Source organism: Pleurodeles waltl, chromosome 9 (assembly GCF_031143425.1).
Source record: "Pleurodeles waltl isolate 20211129_DDA chromosome 9, aPleWal1.hap1.20221129, whole genome shotgun sequence".
NCBI classification, from domain to species: domain Eukaryota; kingdom Metazoa; phylum Chordata; class Amphibia; order Caudata; family Salamandridae; genus Pleurodeles; species Pleurodeles waltl.
In genome coordinates, this window is record NC_090448.1 from 413,826,145 (window position 1) to 413,843,126 (window position 16,982).

General features: G+C 40.8%; 1 protein-coding gene across 2 annotated transcripts in view; it reads left to right on the plus strand.

The window, feature by feature from the left end:
- Positions 1-12,621, plus strand: part of LOC138259445 (putative Kunitz-type serine protease inhibitor) — a 193,083-nt gene extending 180,462 nt beyond the window's left edge. For both annotated transcript variants that reach the window (XM_069207194.1, XM_069207195.1), the window contains one exon: positions 11,581-12,621. In XM_069207194.1, coding sequence (XP_069063295.1) covers positions 11,581-11,750 — 170 coding nt within the window. In that variant the 3' untranslated portion in view covers positions 11,751-12,621. The remainder of the gene's footprint in view (positions 1-11,580) is intronic.
- The last annotated feature ends 4,361 nt before the right edge of the window (positions 12,622-16,982 follow it).

Genomic DNA, 16,982 nt, shown 5'->3' on the forward strand with positions numbered 1-16,982 from the left:
GAAAGACTTTCTGAAAAAAAACAACTTGCAGCCTTCCAGAGACCCAACACTAAATGGCGGAAGTATGCAGAGCGTGCAGATCTACAGCACTACCTGTCAAAACCAGATGCTTACTGGGTAAATAATATTTTCCTTATTGGAGGTGTAACACCCTAAGTACCCCTATGAAGCTACACACCTGAGATTATGGACTGTTCAGCAATTGCGACCACAGCACCACTGGCTAGTTTTGGTGTGTTACATTTGGGTACTACTGCACTGTGCAGTGGATAATGCCATCTCCCTAAACAATGTGACAGACCCCCACAAGGTATATCTGTGGTGCTTGGGGGTCGAAATATGATTCCAGAGCCTGTGACAACTGCACCCAGTTCAAATCAAGGGGCAAGGCAGGGGGGTGAAACTCCGTCATCCTGCATTGCAAAACTCTGTGCTATGACTAGTCAAAAGTAAAAACACGTTCCTGATCTGTCATTCCCATGGCATGTCCTTTTTGCATTCAAAGCCTTTGTGTAAGTCTGAAAAGAAGCAGAAGAAATCGGAGGGAATCTGCCCCTTTTCCACCACTAAACTCCAGACAAGGTGCAAGGGTGTCGATGTGCCTTTCAGTCTCTCTTGTGAACCTCTAAGGAGTCAATTCAGATTTTGGTCCCAATGCTATCCGACTTTAAAGGTTTGTTGCCTAAGTTGCAGCAGATAAAGGCCTTCGAGGAAACCATGCTCCGTATATTTGACAGCTTTTCAACCCCATGTGGCACGCCTTTGGAAGCCTTTGTGGGTCCTTGGACCCCAATCTGGATCCCACAGGCGGATTTGCTGTTAGTGTGATGTCTCTTGAACCTGCATCCGGTTTCACACTGGTTTGCCCACTGTACTGATTTCTTTTGTCATAGACATCTGAGCTGACTGCACTGTAAGAGGAGCTGATACCTATGGTGACCTCAAATTAAAAGCCAGCTTTGACTCGACTGAGGTCGAGCTAAGATCATTTAAAAGCACAGCCCATAACCAGTCTTTCTGACTCCAATACCTTGCCCTTACCATGCAGTAACTCATAATTTAAACCAGTTCTTTGCCTCAGATTCCGGTCAGCAAATGTGTCCCACAGTAAGATAATTGGTATGCTGAACTTCAGGATTCCAGTGCTCTGAACACTGCTCCCAAACACTAGACTTCTCTTTCTCCTCCCCTATTCGCATTGGGTGGAGACACTAATGCCCCCTTTTGGGGTAGGGGTATTGGCTCTCTGCAATGATGGGATGCCATCACAGGTTTATCTTTTTGTTGTTTTGTTCTTTAGGAATTTCCCTGGTGTCTAGTAGGCTGCCTACATGTAGGATTCTAGTGTGTTCTTGTGGGTAGGTGGTAACTCTGCCACACTTCCATCATTTCATTATTTTATTTCTCTTCGGTCTTTTCCTAAATACCTGTTTTGCAGATACCCTAATCAACTGCTAATAGTATTGGCTTTTAGCTAGAACGTAGGTGTTAGTCGTTTGTGATGTCAAAGGATATACGTGCATAGCCTAGATGAATATGTGGGATATGTTGTAGTATATACTTAGAAGGCTAGCAGTCTTTCAGCTCTACTGGCTAGACCAGCTTCTGATTTTTCTTCCATGCTTTATATTTTGAAGCTATCAGGGCTTAGAAAAGCGTACTTATTTTGTGTAATACAGAATATTTTGTCAGCAACGAAATTCTACTCAACAAAAACTGCTTTTACACATTGTTCAGTTATTAGAACATTATGAAAAATAAAATGGTGTAGGGCTTTCATTTTAGCCTCTTCATTGAGTTGTCTCGTATGGTAATTTTTGTTTTTAGAATAACTGTGCAGACATGATGTTCACTTAACGGATAAATAAATATTCTGTATTTGTCTAGCATTTGCCTTTCTGAATTGATGCATTGTTTTTTAATACTTGCCCTTTTCCGTATACTATTATTCTGAAACATGTTCTGCAAGAGGTGAGCCTCTTCCTATACCATAGTAAATCTTTGACGTTCTTCTGGAGGCCTCCGAACCAAGCATTTAATTTATTTACTACAGTGTAATTTATGTAGGATTGGCAGAGATTAAATGATCCTTAGTCACAGGTTGCCCTTATTTCTTGTTATCCAAGGCCAGCAATCTTTTTAGAAAAGCCTAGTGCCATCCCAATTAGAAATGCTGCTGTTACAGCGGTCAGTCAGTTTTAATCATAACAGTTATGAACTATCTATGATGTGGTTATTTTACTCTTGCTCGACTAGACTCTTAATGCTATACACGAAAAGGCCCTTAAATGTTTAAAGATTGTATTTTGGTCTTTATCACCGTTTTATTGTAATTTATATTCTACTCATTTGATTAGTCTCTTACTGAACATGAGCTTGTTATTCTGTTCAGTAATTATGAATGTTAGAAGGTCCAATGATGCTGATCAGGATTTCGGGATGTATTTGATTTTCTATTATGGGAATCTTTATTAAAATTCATACTTGCCTTTAAATCCTATCACATGAATCTTAATATTCATAAATTATGCTCTTTCCCAAGGCCACCAGACGAGGGTTATTAAATAGTGATGGAGAATCGTTCCTCCTATTTGACCTATGGTAATTTTGATTGGTCTGGGACACTTTCTGGTATAACTGGGCAGCCTGTTTTCTTAGTTGACCTTGCTGCCATAAAGCTTTGGCAAGGAGTTCTTGGTGGTTTTTGCTTATCTAACAATGATTCATGCATTTGCTGTTTTAAAGGAAAAGGTTTGTTTTTAACAAACCAAATTTGCCTTGCTGTTTCTTTTAAAATGTTATTTGGGGCCCTTTGTCTGATAATCTCTTTAGATGGGCAGAGTAAAAATATACAAAATTCATGCTCTCCTAGGGATGGAAGTGTTTGTAAGATACCCATGATAGAGAGCTTGGATTTCAGGTGGATTGTTAGGTTCTGCATTTGGTTATGAGCCCTCTGGGGGATAATTAGAGGTGTGGAATTCTCATTGCGTGATGCCCTGGAACTGTAGTTTGGGTTTAAGCAAAAAATGTTTTTCCACCCCCACAAGCCTTTTGTCTGCTGATTTACTGTACCACAGCATGGTTTTGAAAGACGACTGCTGAACAAAGTCAGTTTGTATCCGTGAGTGTGTTCAAGCTTGTATATATTGTATGCAGCATTTATAGAGCGCGTGGTTACCTATAGGCATCACTGCGCCATCAGTGCTGCATAGACTAAACCATGTGCTCTAGAGAGGTATGTTTTCAAATAGAGATGTTTTTAAGTTTTCTATAGTGAGGTGTGAGGGCGTTCCATAGCTTGGCCACATTATAGCCAAAAGCTTCCTCCCACCCCATCCCACCCTTAATACTTGCCTTTCTGATGATGGGGACTACTGCCCGTTCGGTGTTAAATGATCCACTAGGAGTGTAGTAAGATCAGAGGTTGAGAAATTGGGGGGCTGTTGTCTGACGTAGCCCTGTGGGCTATGCAGAGGGCTTGAAAATTCTGACCAACTGGTAGCCAGTGAAGGGCTGCTAAGACCTGTCGGGCTGAGTTGTGCCAAGGGGTATTCACCAGAGTCCGAGCTGCAGAGTTGTGTACTATTTGGAGTTTCCTGGTGACCGATTTTAAAGCTCCCAGGCAAAGTGAGTTTCCATCGTCCAGACATGAAAGAATCAATGCCTGGCCCACAAGATTTCTGGAGAGTAGGGGAAACCAAGTGCAGGATTTTAAAGAGCATTCTAAGAATGCCATGGCAGCTCACTGAGAGCTTGGTAGCCTGGGTTTCAATAGACAGATTTGTCCAAACATACTCCCAGACTTTTTATAACCATCCTGGGGGGTGGGAGACGAACCCAGGCAGTCTGGCCAACCCAGTCTCAAGTGAGGATTGATACCGTTTCCAAGTATCATCAGCTCAGTTTTATTCCCATTTTTCCCATTTCACTTGACAGGACTTGTTCTTCCATGTGGCAACCTTCTCCAAACATGTGCCCAGAGAAGGGAATTGAGGATCCTGTTCGGGAGTTAGAAGACCAGTTGGGTATTGTCGGCGTATGAGATTTTGGAGTTCCCAAATGGTGATGCAATGTCTGCCAGGGGACGCATATATAGGTTGAACATCCTTGGGCTCATTGAGCCCTGTGGTACTCTACATATCAGAGGAAATTTGTTGAAAGAAGTACAGGGTTCTTTGAAAACCTGGAATGTCCTGAGCCTTAGGAATGAGTTAAGCCAGTTAAGTGCTGGTCCTGAGACTCCTACACTTTAAATTCTTTTGATAAGGATCTCGGGGGTTAGTGTCAAAGGCTGTGCTTAAGTGAAGAATGATGGCTGTAGAGCCTCCTTAGTCCAGCAGCCTCTTTGATTATCCATTACTTCTAAAAGGACGGTTTCCATGCTGTGCCTAGATCGAGGCTCTGAGTTGGATGTAGAATGTTATTAAGCTCTAAGAATTCTGAGAGGGACTGCATAACATGTTTTCAAGTATCTTGCTCAGACCAGGAAGCAGTGAGATGGGTCTATAATGTTCTGGACAAAGGGGGTCCGGGTGAGACTTTTTTTTTTTTTTTAAAAGGCTTTTACCACGGCATGTTTCCATGCCAAGGCTACTGTTCCCTTTGCTAATGAGAGATTTCGCATTTCTAATAGAGTAGGGAAGATGTGTTCTGCTGCTTGGGCAAGAATACCTGGTAGGGCACGATCCAATGCGGATACCGATTTCACTTTACCAAAAAGAGCTGCAGAGCAATCTGATGTCATGTTGGTAATTTCTGAAAGGCTATTATTCCTTTATTCCTGCTTGACTCTCTTGGGAGTGGGTTGTCTTTAACAGATTCTTGAAAGTTAGGTAGATATCAGTGATTTGCAAGATCGTTGCACCTGGGTTATGACGGTTCAGGGGGGGAGCCGTTACAGGTGGGCTCCAGTAATGCCTTGACGACCTGGAATATTTCACGCGGGGAGTAGAGGCTTAGTTGATTTTTGTATCATAGTAGGCTACTTGAACAGTTTTGATTTGGGAATGGTACTTATGTCTCAATAGTTTGAGTTGCTTATTTGGCTGTAGTCTTTCCTCCATTTCCTCTTATTATATTTTGTCCTCATTCACCTCAGACTCCAAGCCAATTCCAATGTTCCTCCTTCATGCCCTCTCATATATAGAGATGACCAATGCCATGGAGACCTTCTTTCACGCAGCCTTCCCTTGGGAAGAAGACATCCAAACCAACATGGCTGGAGAGCGTGCAAAGAAAGTGTATAATCATTGGACATTGTATACCAAGACTGTGAGCCCCTATCTGGTCTTTACAGGCGCCCTTGGTCCCTCCTCCATTGTACCAGGGAATACCTCAATTTTTCCCTTCTTTTTTGGGCCACCCACCTCTAGATCCATCTTTGACGTAAGAAAAAGAGCATTAAGCCACTCCAAATGCGAAGGGGGGAACTTCGCCATCCAATTTTGACATATTTCTCTTCTGGCCAATAGGATAGAGTAAAAAATCTAGTTCCAATTCTCTGCTTCCATTGCTACCCCACAGCTCGTGTTCCTGTAATTGCCCGAATATCACTAGGGGAGGCTTACCGTAATTTCTTGCCTTGATATACTTGAGAGTGTTCTACACACTTCTGCCCAAAGAGAGGCAACAGCTGGACACAGTAGCGTACTACAGATCGCATTTGGGACATTTTACCTCACCACCTTTTCTTACTTCGGAGAGTCTTTCTGGCGACATATAGACTTTATGAATGGAAAAGAGGTGATTCTTCCGTAGTGGCGCGGCTTTACTATCTTAAACAAAGTACGCATAGATGTTTCTCACCATACCTGCACCCATTCCCATGGCTTAATATCCCCCCAAAGAGTTCCAGCCAATAGAAAATCGCCGTCCAGTCCCTCTAGGATTTCCCAGTACCAGTCCGAAACCTTCTTAGGGGTTGAAGATTCAAGAAGTAAACTGTCTTCTAAAATGTTTGCTGATTCAAGTGTCGTTCGGGCCCACTGTGACCAACCTTTTAATTGGATGTATTTCAGTCTACAAAAGGCCCCTCCTGTTTTATCCTTAAGGTCTTACCAGGAAATTAGAGCTCCTTCCCAAAAGAGCTCTCCCCAAACCACTATGGCAGCCTTCCTTATTGGCAAGGCTAAGACATCCTTCAAGCACTTGAGTGCCTGGTGATTCCCTGATAGAGGCATTTTGTCTTTAGTAAATAGCTCCCACTGCTGATCCTAACTGATACCAACTCATTGCATTGTCATGTAAAGTCTTAAATTTTACCTTTTTGAAGAACTTTGGGTCGTTGAATTTGTAGCCCCTTTAACCATAGCAACCATAGCTTTAAACATATCCACAATTGCTGTAGAATCCAGAGATGTAAAAAGCATTTTTGTGTTCTTAAATTGGAATTCCTAGGCATAATAATTTAAGTCTGGGAGACCATCCCCGCCCCCCCCCCCCCACCCCCTCCCTTCTTCTCTCTCTTTCGCAACTATTTCCAAGCAATCTTAGGTCCCATAGATGCCCATATAAAGGAGATTATAGCTTGCTGATTTTTTTCTAGATCCCTCTTATGCATTGAAAGTGGGATGCAACTGTACAGAAAGTTCAGTTTTGGTAAGATCACCATCTTAACCAAATTGACTCTACCCACAATTGTCTGGGGATGCACCCGTCTCTGCAGTAACTTACAACATTCACCTGACAGTATCTTTAAGTTCTTCATTGCAAGATGATCGATCTCCTGTGTGAATGTTATGCCTAAGTATCTCCTTTCACTCCTCACTTGCGCTTGTTCCTTCTTCTGGTTCCATGCCATGATCTGTCATCCTTCTGTGTTGGTGAAGTTTCCCTAAGTGGGAAGGGTATGCCCAGACGTGCGCCTGTGCTCATTGTGCCACTGGATTCAAGCTAGCCTGGCTGATGAGGGGTCTTACCCTAAAACCGATCCCAGGATGCTTGTTTCTGGTCCAGGGAGTATCTGGCTTGGCAGTTCGTGGTGGGCTGTTCCCATGAGGAACATGGTCAAGACTGATTTGCATAGGACTTGGTCCAAACTGGGGTGGCATAGTGAGCAAAGGAACAATGGATTAAACCCAGATCTGTGACTGGGGGGTGAGTGTTTGCATTGTTCGGCCCTCCATCCATCATCCTTTTGTGTTGCTAATGATCTGTCTTCCCAGCATTCACACAATATCTGAACACTCTACCAAAGTCATCTGCTAAGGCCAGCAGTGTGGGGAGAACTCTTGATAGATCAGCTGTGTACACTGAGGTCATTGGCATAGAAGGTTACTTTTTTCTCCCAACCGTTGCAAGCAAAAGGTGCTATTAAAGTGTTCTGCCTTATTTTCCTAGCAAAGGGTTCTATGTAGAGGTCAAACAATAGAGAGGACCGAGGGCAGCCCTGCCTAGCACCTCTGGTTATCCTAAAGTGCACTGTGAGGTTTCCGTTCACTAAAACTCTTGCAGTGGGGACATTATAAATCAATCCTGTAGCTCTGCAACATTTTCCCTCCTACTGTACAAGCTCAAAATCCGACTTGCGTACTTCCAATTAACTCTATCAAAGGCCTTCATTGCATCTAGTTACCGCTAGAGGAACGTCAAACGTTGTAGCCATATATATATTGCCCCCACCAGATTAAAAGTCAGTTTGTGTAAAAAATCTTCCCCTAATAAAACCTTTCTGGTTGGGATGTATCAGACGACTCAACACTTCACTTAATCTATCTGCTAATATTTTAGCAAATATTTTATTATCACAGTTCAACAAAGATATAGGCCTACACGATTGGCACTTCACCGTATTTTTACTAGGCTTCAAAATCAACTTAATGGTGTCCTCGTTCCATGAAGTCGGAATGGGAACTCAATTTTCAAAAATCCCAGTCTACAAAGCTGGAATTATTGCCTCTCCCAAAATTTTATAAAGGTCTATCGGAATACCGTCTGGCCCAGCTTCTTTCCCTCTCTTACTACCTTTCAGAACATTACTGATTTCTCCCAAAGAGATTGGCTTGTTTAGAATGGTCTGCTCCTCTTGTGTAATACAGGGAAGTATATCTTCTCCCAACCAAATTCCCTATATCCTCCCCTCTCACCACGGCATAGAGTTGAGTGAAAAACTCTTGATAATCTTGCTTCTCGATGTCCTCTCCCCAGACTGGTTTAACTCAATTTCTTTAATATGGTTCCCCACCTGATCCCGCTTGCACTTCCAAGCTAACAACTTTCCTGTCTTTTCACCATACTCTAAATGGACTAACTTAGTAGCCTCCTCTCTTTTTATGATTACAGCTTGTAACACTTCAAGCTGAAGCCTCAAACCTCAACTTATTCGTCAAAGCCTTGGACTCCTCCCCTCTGTATTCAATAATAGTTGATTCTTCTACTTTAACATTTCCTGTTCTAAATGTGTAATTGTGTTCCCATACTGCTTATTTTTGTAACTGACTAGGCTCAAGATTTTCCCCTCTTATAACCACTTTGAATGTCTTATACCACTGCTATTGGAGCTGATCCTAAATTAATCTTGAACTTCTCAGTCTCTATACGTAATTGAGAAACAACATCACTATCTAGTAGTAACATGCGATCCAACGTCCATCTCCTCTCTCCCGTCCCCTGTGCCAGACTAAAATCTAATGTTACAGCAGCATGATCAGATAAATGGGCTGGTAGGTAGCTTATTTCCTCTACTAGATCACATAACTTCAAATCGACTAGGAAATAGTGTATACGGGGGGGCATGATTATACTTTTTATTACTGACAGAAAAAACCCTTTTCGCCCCATTCTCTGCTGCCATAAGTTACTGTCGTAGTTTGACTCTTGCTGTAGGCAAAACTGTTGGTTTAAGGATGACAGTACTTCTGTTTGTAGACGACTATGCCAGTCCTACAAATCGCAACTGTTGTCCCATCCCTCCTGGCTCACAAGGAGCACCTCACCAAAAACCCAAATGGTAAAAGGTGATTAGTGGCAGCCTTTACGCATGGACTCAAGTGTGACATCTCAGGGAGTGTCATAGTTAAACGGAGATTACCCCTTTATCACATTAGCAACCTGTCTCAATCAAACATAGGCAATGAAGAATATGTAGTAAGGTTTCAATAGGTTTTATTTTAACCAAATGCAAGAAACAGAATGGTAAAGACGAGTCATTAATACAAAGACCTCCATCATCTTACAATGACATGAAGTGTGAAATATGTCCTAATACCCTAGCATAATGAGCCTTACTTCTAACCTAGAAGAGAGCTAGGTGTGTTAAACCTAATCTGCCAATGCCATGTCCATGAGAAGAGCCCCCTAACCCTCGGTACCTTGGAATGAGGTCTCTAGTTCAGACGCCGTAGGGACATGAAGACTGGGTCAGCATCAAGGCGATGTGCATCATCGATGGCAGCAATGGCATCTGGTCGGAATCCCTCTATCTGTCTAAGTGAGGTGCATTTATACAGACTTGCTTGGACTCCTGACGCAAGTCTGTTCCCAAACAATTGATAACAAGACATGCTTGGGACGGTAATTTATGTAAACAATTCCCTCAAAGGTGTGAAGAGGGAAAGTACCTAATGTGAACACCTACAGTTTGTTTATCTTTGTCGGATAGTGACGCCTTAGCGCGGTGGTACTGATAACGTGAACTAAAACATTGGCCTAGCTAGAAATAAGGCAGCCATCTTAAAACATATAATTAAATAAATCTGCTAAAACAGAGCAAGCTAAGTAGGGTAAAAGTCACTAGGTGACGGGGGCACAAGTCTGCCAGCCAAAGGCTAAGCTAACTCCTGTTTCCCATTAACACAAACTAGGATTCACATAACGCAAGTCCTTTCATCATCCTCCTCAAATATCACTGGGATTTTGGGGTCTCTATAGATCTAGCTTTCTCAGACAATCTAGCTTGTTGTCTAAAACGTTAAAATCCCCCGCCATTATAATTGGGTCAGGGAAGTCCGTTAACTGAGAGAATAGCTTTTTTAGAGGTCCTATATCATCGCAGTTCAGGCCATAAAACCCAGCTAGCATAATCCTTCTATTGATCAGTAGTTTAACTGTAATCCATCTACCTACTGAATCGGACTTCACCTCCAGTATTCCTGCATTAACCTGATGTTTAATTAGAATAGTCGTATAGAATAGTGTTAAAATTATGCTCAGTACATACACAATATGTAACCCATTTTTGCATTTTGACGAGCTCAATACTTTATTCTCTGGTTAAGTGGGTTTCTTGCAGGATTAATATTTGTGCTGGTGAGTCTCCCAGATGTTGTAGAACCTTCTCTTTTTTCTTTAGTTCTTAAACCATTAACATTCCAAGAGATGATCTGAATGGGTCTACCCCTGGGGCCCGGGCACTTGCCAGTGTCACCCACTAGTGCTAATTGGGGGCAGAATTAGTTTTACACTCTTGTTTTAGTGTCCATAAGTGAGGGGTATACCAGGGAACGGGTTTGTCTTTGGCACGTTTGGTTTGGGTTTTTATGGGAATAATTTGATAGTGATTGTGTGATCCACTGGGAGACATTTGTGTTCCCTACTGAGGGGTCAGTGCCTAAGCCAGGGGTCGTAGTGTTAAGAGCATTTATCTAATTTTCTCACCATATAAATAGTAAATATGACTCATTGATTCAAACATTTACTATCTAAGGTTTGTGCTTTAAGAAAATTCAGGGATCTCAGCTTCTATTATTGACGGTGGTTCCAGTGTTAGAAACATGTATATGTTCGCACAATTTAACTGGAGGCTATTAAATGCTCACTGATTATATGTAGATTAATGCATAAACATGAACATAGGATTGGTTGCTTTCAAAATAAACAAAGATTTGCACCTTGGGGGGAAAAAACTAAATTGTTGGGAAACTTTAAAAAGTTTCTGTGAAGCATTACCTAAAACTAGTTCGACAATATTTAAAGAAAAGGTTATTAATGGTGCATTATTTCAAAACTATTATGTGTATCATTATAAACATGAAATAAAAGCCTATTCTTAAAGTAACAAAAGTGCTTTTATGGGTATGTGTTCTTGTGTGATGTAGATTTAAGACTTCCATGAATTCAAGAGTTTACAGAAGTAGGCCTGGAAACTGTTTCTAGCACGCTATTTGTAAATTTCCATTTTAACATAAACAAATATATACAAATGCCTTTGCTGATGTGAAAAGCTGCAAAGTGATTGGAAGTTCACTTTCCCTACTCTGCCTTTATCCCCACCCTGTAAAAGGTTTTAGTCTTGTCCTTGTCAGAGTAAATGTACAACCATTTCCAGCGTGGGAAGAGATTGGAAAGAAGTTTAATAGTTTTATACATGTGAATTTTTGAATGTTCATAAACTTTACACTCATTCCATTCTGACCCTGCAGGTTCCCAACTACTTATTGCTCATGTCAGTAGATTTGTGGAGAGGTGGCACAATCTTCTGTACATTTGCTATTTCAGTCTTGTTGTAATTACACACCATGCTTGGCTTAGTAGTTTTTCCTGTGAGTTTTTATAGCCGCTAGCAAAAAGTTTTTAACAAATTCAGTGACATCCATGTAATCTAAATGTAAACTTGTAAACCATGTTTTATTGTTTTCACAGTCGTTGCTTTGTCAGTGCTTCTTGCAGTCATGATTGCGATATTACTTGGAGCAATGGTGGTGGTTTTCGTCAAGATGGCTAGACGAAACCAACGCAACAGTGGTCTTGGGGGCGTGTGGAGTCCTATCGACGATAAGGAATGCCTCATGAATAACGCCTACACTCTGTAAATGAGAAGTAAAATAAAGTTTTGGCAAGAAAACTTCATCTTCTCAATGACTTTCTTTGCAGGACTTTTTATTGGACTTTCATTGTTGGAGATTAGGAAGGAAAGTGGGAGAGTAACTACTGGAATCCATTGTGAATATGGAAATTATGGCCTTTTTAATGTGGTGTTTGAAGCAAGTTTGTAGGTTCATCTGAAATAGACATTTTTAAATTTTAATTTTACACATGTCACGTAATCTAATATGCCTATGCATTTTGAAATATCTGAATTGTTGTGCAGGACGTAGCATGAATCTGGTAATGGACTGCTGTAATAAAGAATGATAACATGGCCTTCCTTTAGTTCCAGTACTAGAATCATTGATGCCGGTTGCTACCTAACTTGCTATGGCTGATTGCCATTTCTAACTAAGAGCATGTCCGTTGCTTTTATATTTGCATACATGTCCTACAGTGTGAAGGGCTGTGTCTAGGTCTTGCTGCAGTTTTTCAGAACAATGCAGCCCTTTTTGGTTATGAGGAAATAATGGGCAATTCAAGTATGGATGAGTGCATTAATCCAGATTGAGCATTCTGTTGTACTTTTGTTTTTCTTTTGTGAGTTGACATTAGGTTAATTGCTTGTTTTTAGTTCTTGTGGGGAAATTGAAGAAACCCCATCTAATGTATTCTGCCTTTGCTGGGTATTGAAGCAATGTAATTCCTGCAGGTTTAATTGCTAAATACTGTTTCAGCACACTCCAATGTGTTTTCTATTTGCTCACGCAAAGTGTCATTGTTACTATTCTCTTACTGTATCAGTGGCTTAAGGGCCTCTTTTTAACAGATGTGTTAAATCGGATTTACAACTTTTCAATAAAGATTGGTCTTCTACCTTTTGTGCAAGAGTTCTTTTTTTTTTTTTTCTTCTTCATTAAACGTAGTGTGCTCTCCCGTGTGGTGCGGTTCCTATTATAACAAGACTGCACATGTGGAATGGCTGAACTTCATAATGTGATGGGCTGAGTCCTTCCACACCATCAGAAAATGTCAGCCTGGTCCCTGGCTAGCTCGCAGTGCCTCACCTGAACCCCCAACCTTACAAGGAGAGTGTGATTTGTGGCAACCTGAAACATGGCTTTGACTCCCCAGGGAAGTAGTGGAAACAAATCTCACCCATTCGTCATATTACTCATGCATGGTAAGGCAATAACAAAGAAAATACATGATTACTTTTCAATGCATTTATTGATACTAACTTCATCATGTATAGAGAGAGTGAGCTGTGATAATTAGGCAGGTGAAACAGAGCAAAATAATCAGCATTATGAACAGGGTGGAAACAACGAACATTCCCACCATTGTTAAGTTCTAGAGATTCCTACTTGGCCAAAATTCCCTAAAGAGAGCATATTTGGGTGTACTCTTCTGCCTATGCAAGCCAAGAAATTAGCCTTGGCCTCATACTTGAAACTGGTATCAGTCTGCCTGTGTGGTGAATGGCAATTCTCGTCAGGAGTCTGGTGAATCAGCACCAGCAAAGCTGTACTGTCGAGCACAGTGGTCTTAAGTTGGTGGCAGCTGTAATTCTCCTCATAGCCTTCCAGTCAGCGCTGTGCTTAAATAATAAAACAGCACTGTGTTGGACAATGGAGCTCTGATGTAATGCTTTGTCTTGATATTAGAAGCTGACTCCTAAACTGGCAACACAGCACCTAGAACATCTTGTTTATTATGTAGCCTTGGACAAAGTGTTTCTGATTGTGTCAAGAAAGCCAACTAGAAACAAGTGTCATGTACCCTGCCTTCTTAGAATAATACCATGTAAGCTTGCATCTAAAAAAAATAATACTGCTAAAAATATGATGTCGCTAAAATGTGCAACATGTAAAATGTGCAGTGCGAAAGAAAGCTACAAAGCAGGGGGAACCAAAGTTGGTTCAAGACTGGCATCACTACACCCTCCTCTTGCTAGTAACGGGGGACAGATTCAAAAAACCCTATGGGCTAAAATCACGTATACTAATAACATAAAAAGTTCACTCCAACAAGCAAAGCAAAAAAACGAATTTAAAAAAAAAAGTAAATTTAAAACAGTACAAATTTAGATTTAAAAAAAATACATTCAAACGTTCATAGAGGCCTCAAAATTGTCAAGTTCAGTGCAGTTCAGGATTGATCCTGCTTTTGCAGAGGATAGAACCACCAAAGCTTCAGTGCATATATTGAAGCAACACCGCTGTAGCCCAGGCCACTGACTGAGACAGTAGCATCCTGTGTAGTGCCCGCTGATGAGCTAGCAGGAATGCATCCTGAAGTTGTATTCATAAGTAGTGGATCATAAATGGCATCCTGAACCAATAGTATTCTCATAGAACAACTCTGAAAATGGACCCATAATGGGGGCATCAATAGATTAATTTCCACAGGTAGTACCACCTGCGTTGCAAGACAAATATCAAGTGCACTTTCATAAGGCATCAAAAAGCAGAATACAGGCTACGTGCAATGGAACCATAATGGTCGTAAGGACAGAGAAAAGTCTTCATTCTGTTCCTCCAGTAAAGATACACCAAAGTACTTGTGTCAGACGTTTACAACACAGGTTTATGTGTGGTAATTGTATTACCATTTGGCTTAGAGATGGGACATCCATTGCGAAGCAGAAAAAACAAGACCAAAATATACCCCCTATTAAAACCAATATTAGTGGCGAGTCTCCGGAGACACTTGAATACAAGGAGTGGATTGCTGCAGGAGTTACCCTGAAAACAGCCAAAGTACTGGCAAGGCCAGACCCCACCACTTTAAAAAAAGAAAAAAAAAGTATACAATTCCCACAGTGTTCGAGTCATTAAAAAAGCAACCCACAAGTTCACCAAAATGTTTCAGAAAATTGGTGTTTAAGAGTGTCTGTATGTCAGAAGACAACCCTGCAACTTACAATTCAAACATTTCATGAGAGGATGTGAGCACCATGTTCTTCTGAAACAATAGTGCTTTGAGTCGAAGTTAACATTAAATGTTGGAATGGAAAGCCACAAGCTGACTACTCTAATCTCGTGCACGGGAGGAAAAAGTATGTTACCGCAGCAGGTCAACATTTGAGAAACAGAAACCGCATACGGGACACCTGGTCTCTTCTCACAACAGCCTTGATCATTACGTATCCAGTAACTTCCATTTGAAAGTAACTGAAAAATGGGATGAATCAAGGAAACTGTTACTCCCTTCAAGTAACAAGCCAGATAGGCCACCGACACATTGCAGATGTTGTGCAATGTCACCTGCTTATAAAGCAGAGTGGCTTTGTGAAGTTTCACATTTGTTTCCACTTGGAAAAACTTCCCTTTCCCCACTCATACACTTGTAATTGAAAGGCAGTTCCCACATCTTATGGATGGAAAAACTCCCCTAAAGCATTTGAAAATGTTTTAAACATGCAGTGAATTGAAATGAGGAGACTGGCAATGAGAGAACTCTGTGTATAAGCCATATTGGTGAAGGTGTCTCCCCTACAGTGAAAGGCAATTTATCTAACTTTTCTATGTTAAGCGTCGTGTATGTGGCATTCTTCTTGGCCATTACTAGGTGTTTCTGTCAAAGGGCAAAAACAATTCCATACAGTCGATGTGCTTCTAAGGCGTGCATTTCCCTTTAATACCTGTAATATCCACCCCAACTGCATAATATATTTCAGCGGACTCTGCCCATGTTGTAAAAAGACTTGATTTTGTATGTCAATTGCAAAAGACACAATGTTATCTAAGTGTAAATGCAAGTGCATAATGTGTTCTTTCCATTATCAACCACAGCCAATGCTTTCTCTAAATTATTCGGATTAATTGCCTCAAATGTGCAGCTGCTTCCATATTTCATTGTAAATGGCATACAGGAATCTTTTTGATCTCTGTGTCCTAGGACCTAACAAGAGATTTTGCAAGTCAGTGTCATCAGAGGTGCTGTTTTGGAGCTGGCAATGTGGAGTGTTGCAACCATTGCTGTCATAACTTTTCCATGATGTAAGTTGTACTCATCCCTTAGTGTTGTGAGATGTAACAAGGGTCCGGTCTACTTGTTTTAAAACCCTGTGAAGAGTTCAAAAAATGATTGACAACAGTTTGTGCCCACTGGTCACAATAACCACCCATTGGGACCTGAAAGTGTAGAACTAAATGTACCGTTTTGAAGCATCCCATTGAGCTCTTCCTCAGTGTAATTTATTAACTGTTGCCAATTATCAAATTGGGCAAATTGAGGAAATACTAGGCAGATTCATTTCCTTCATTTTTGTCACACCTAAGCAAATAGTCTGCTGTATTGTGTAATTTAGAAAATCTGAAATGGAATCTGACACTTTTAATAAGGCACCCATGCCTTGTACCTAGCAGTCCTTTGTTCCCCAAACTGATTTTAAATCAATTGTTGCTGTGCAATAGTCATAGCCTTTGACAATTGGGAAAATAATGCATTTGAATAAATTAATTTAGAGTTGGTCAGCATGTTTTTCCTTCCTTTTGAAGGTATCAATCTGAAAAAGACAAAAAAATATGTAGTGTTGTGCATGGAAAAATGACGATTTGTCCGCATGGGTTTTAGACCTACCCAGTGGTGGACTCCGGCAATGTTCCCATTGTATATAGTTTAAAACTGTACCTGAATGCTAGCTCAATGCAAAAAAAAAAAAATGGTGTCCAAAATGTTGGTAACATAACATTTCTCTAACATTTGCACTGTTTATATGCATATATTTACTATCAAATACAGTATAATCATGCTCCGATAGCATTGTTAACTGTTTTTACATCCCAGTCATCTAACAGCACACTAGGTGTAACTACATCGTCCATTGAAATATTAAACAAATGGTATTTCAATTGTTTCTGTAGGACCAAATATTCCATGCAGTACTTTATCCCATACGATTCCTTCAGGAACTGGAACAGCAGAAATGTTCGCATTGATAAGTCTCTTGGTATTTTGTGAGAAGATAAATGATGCTTTAACACCTCGACTACCACTGCCACTGTTGAGCGTTCACGAAGATAATGTTCATACATAAGAAAAAAGAAAACAGTCACAAATCCAGTCCATAAAAATACTGCAAGCAAAGCAAGAATAATCCACAAATAGCACCAGGGGCAGACCAGATCGGTGCGTTTTAGCTTATGAAGAAATGTTTGTATGCCTTGAAAGAAATGGTTGAAGAATCAGAAAAAAGGAAATCATCAATCTATTGTAAAAATCTTGAGTTT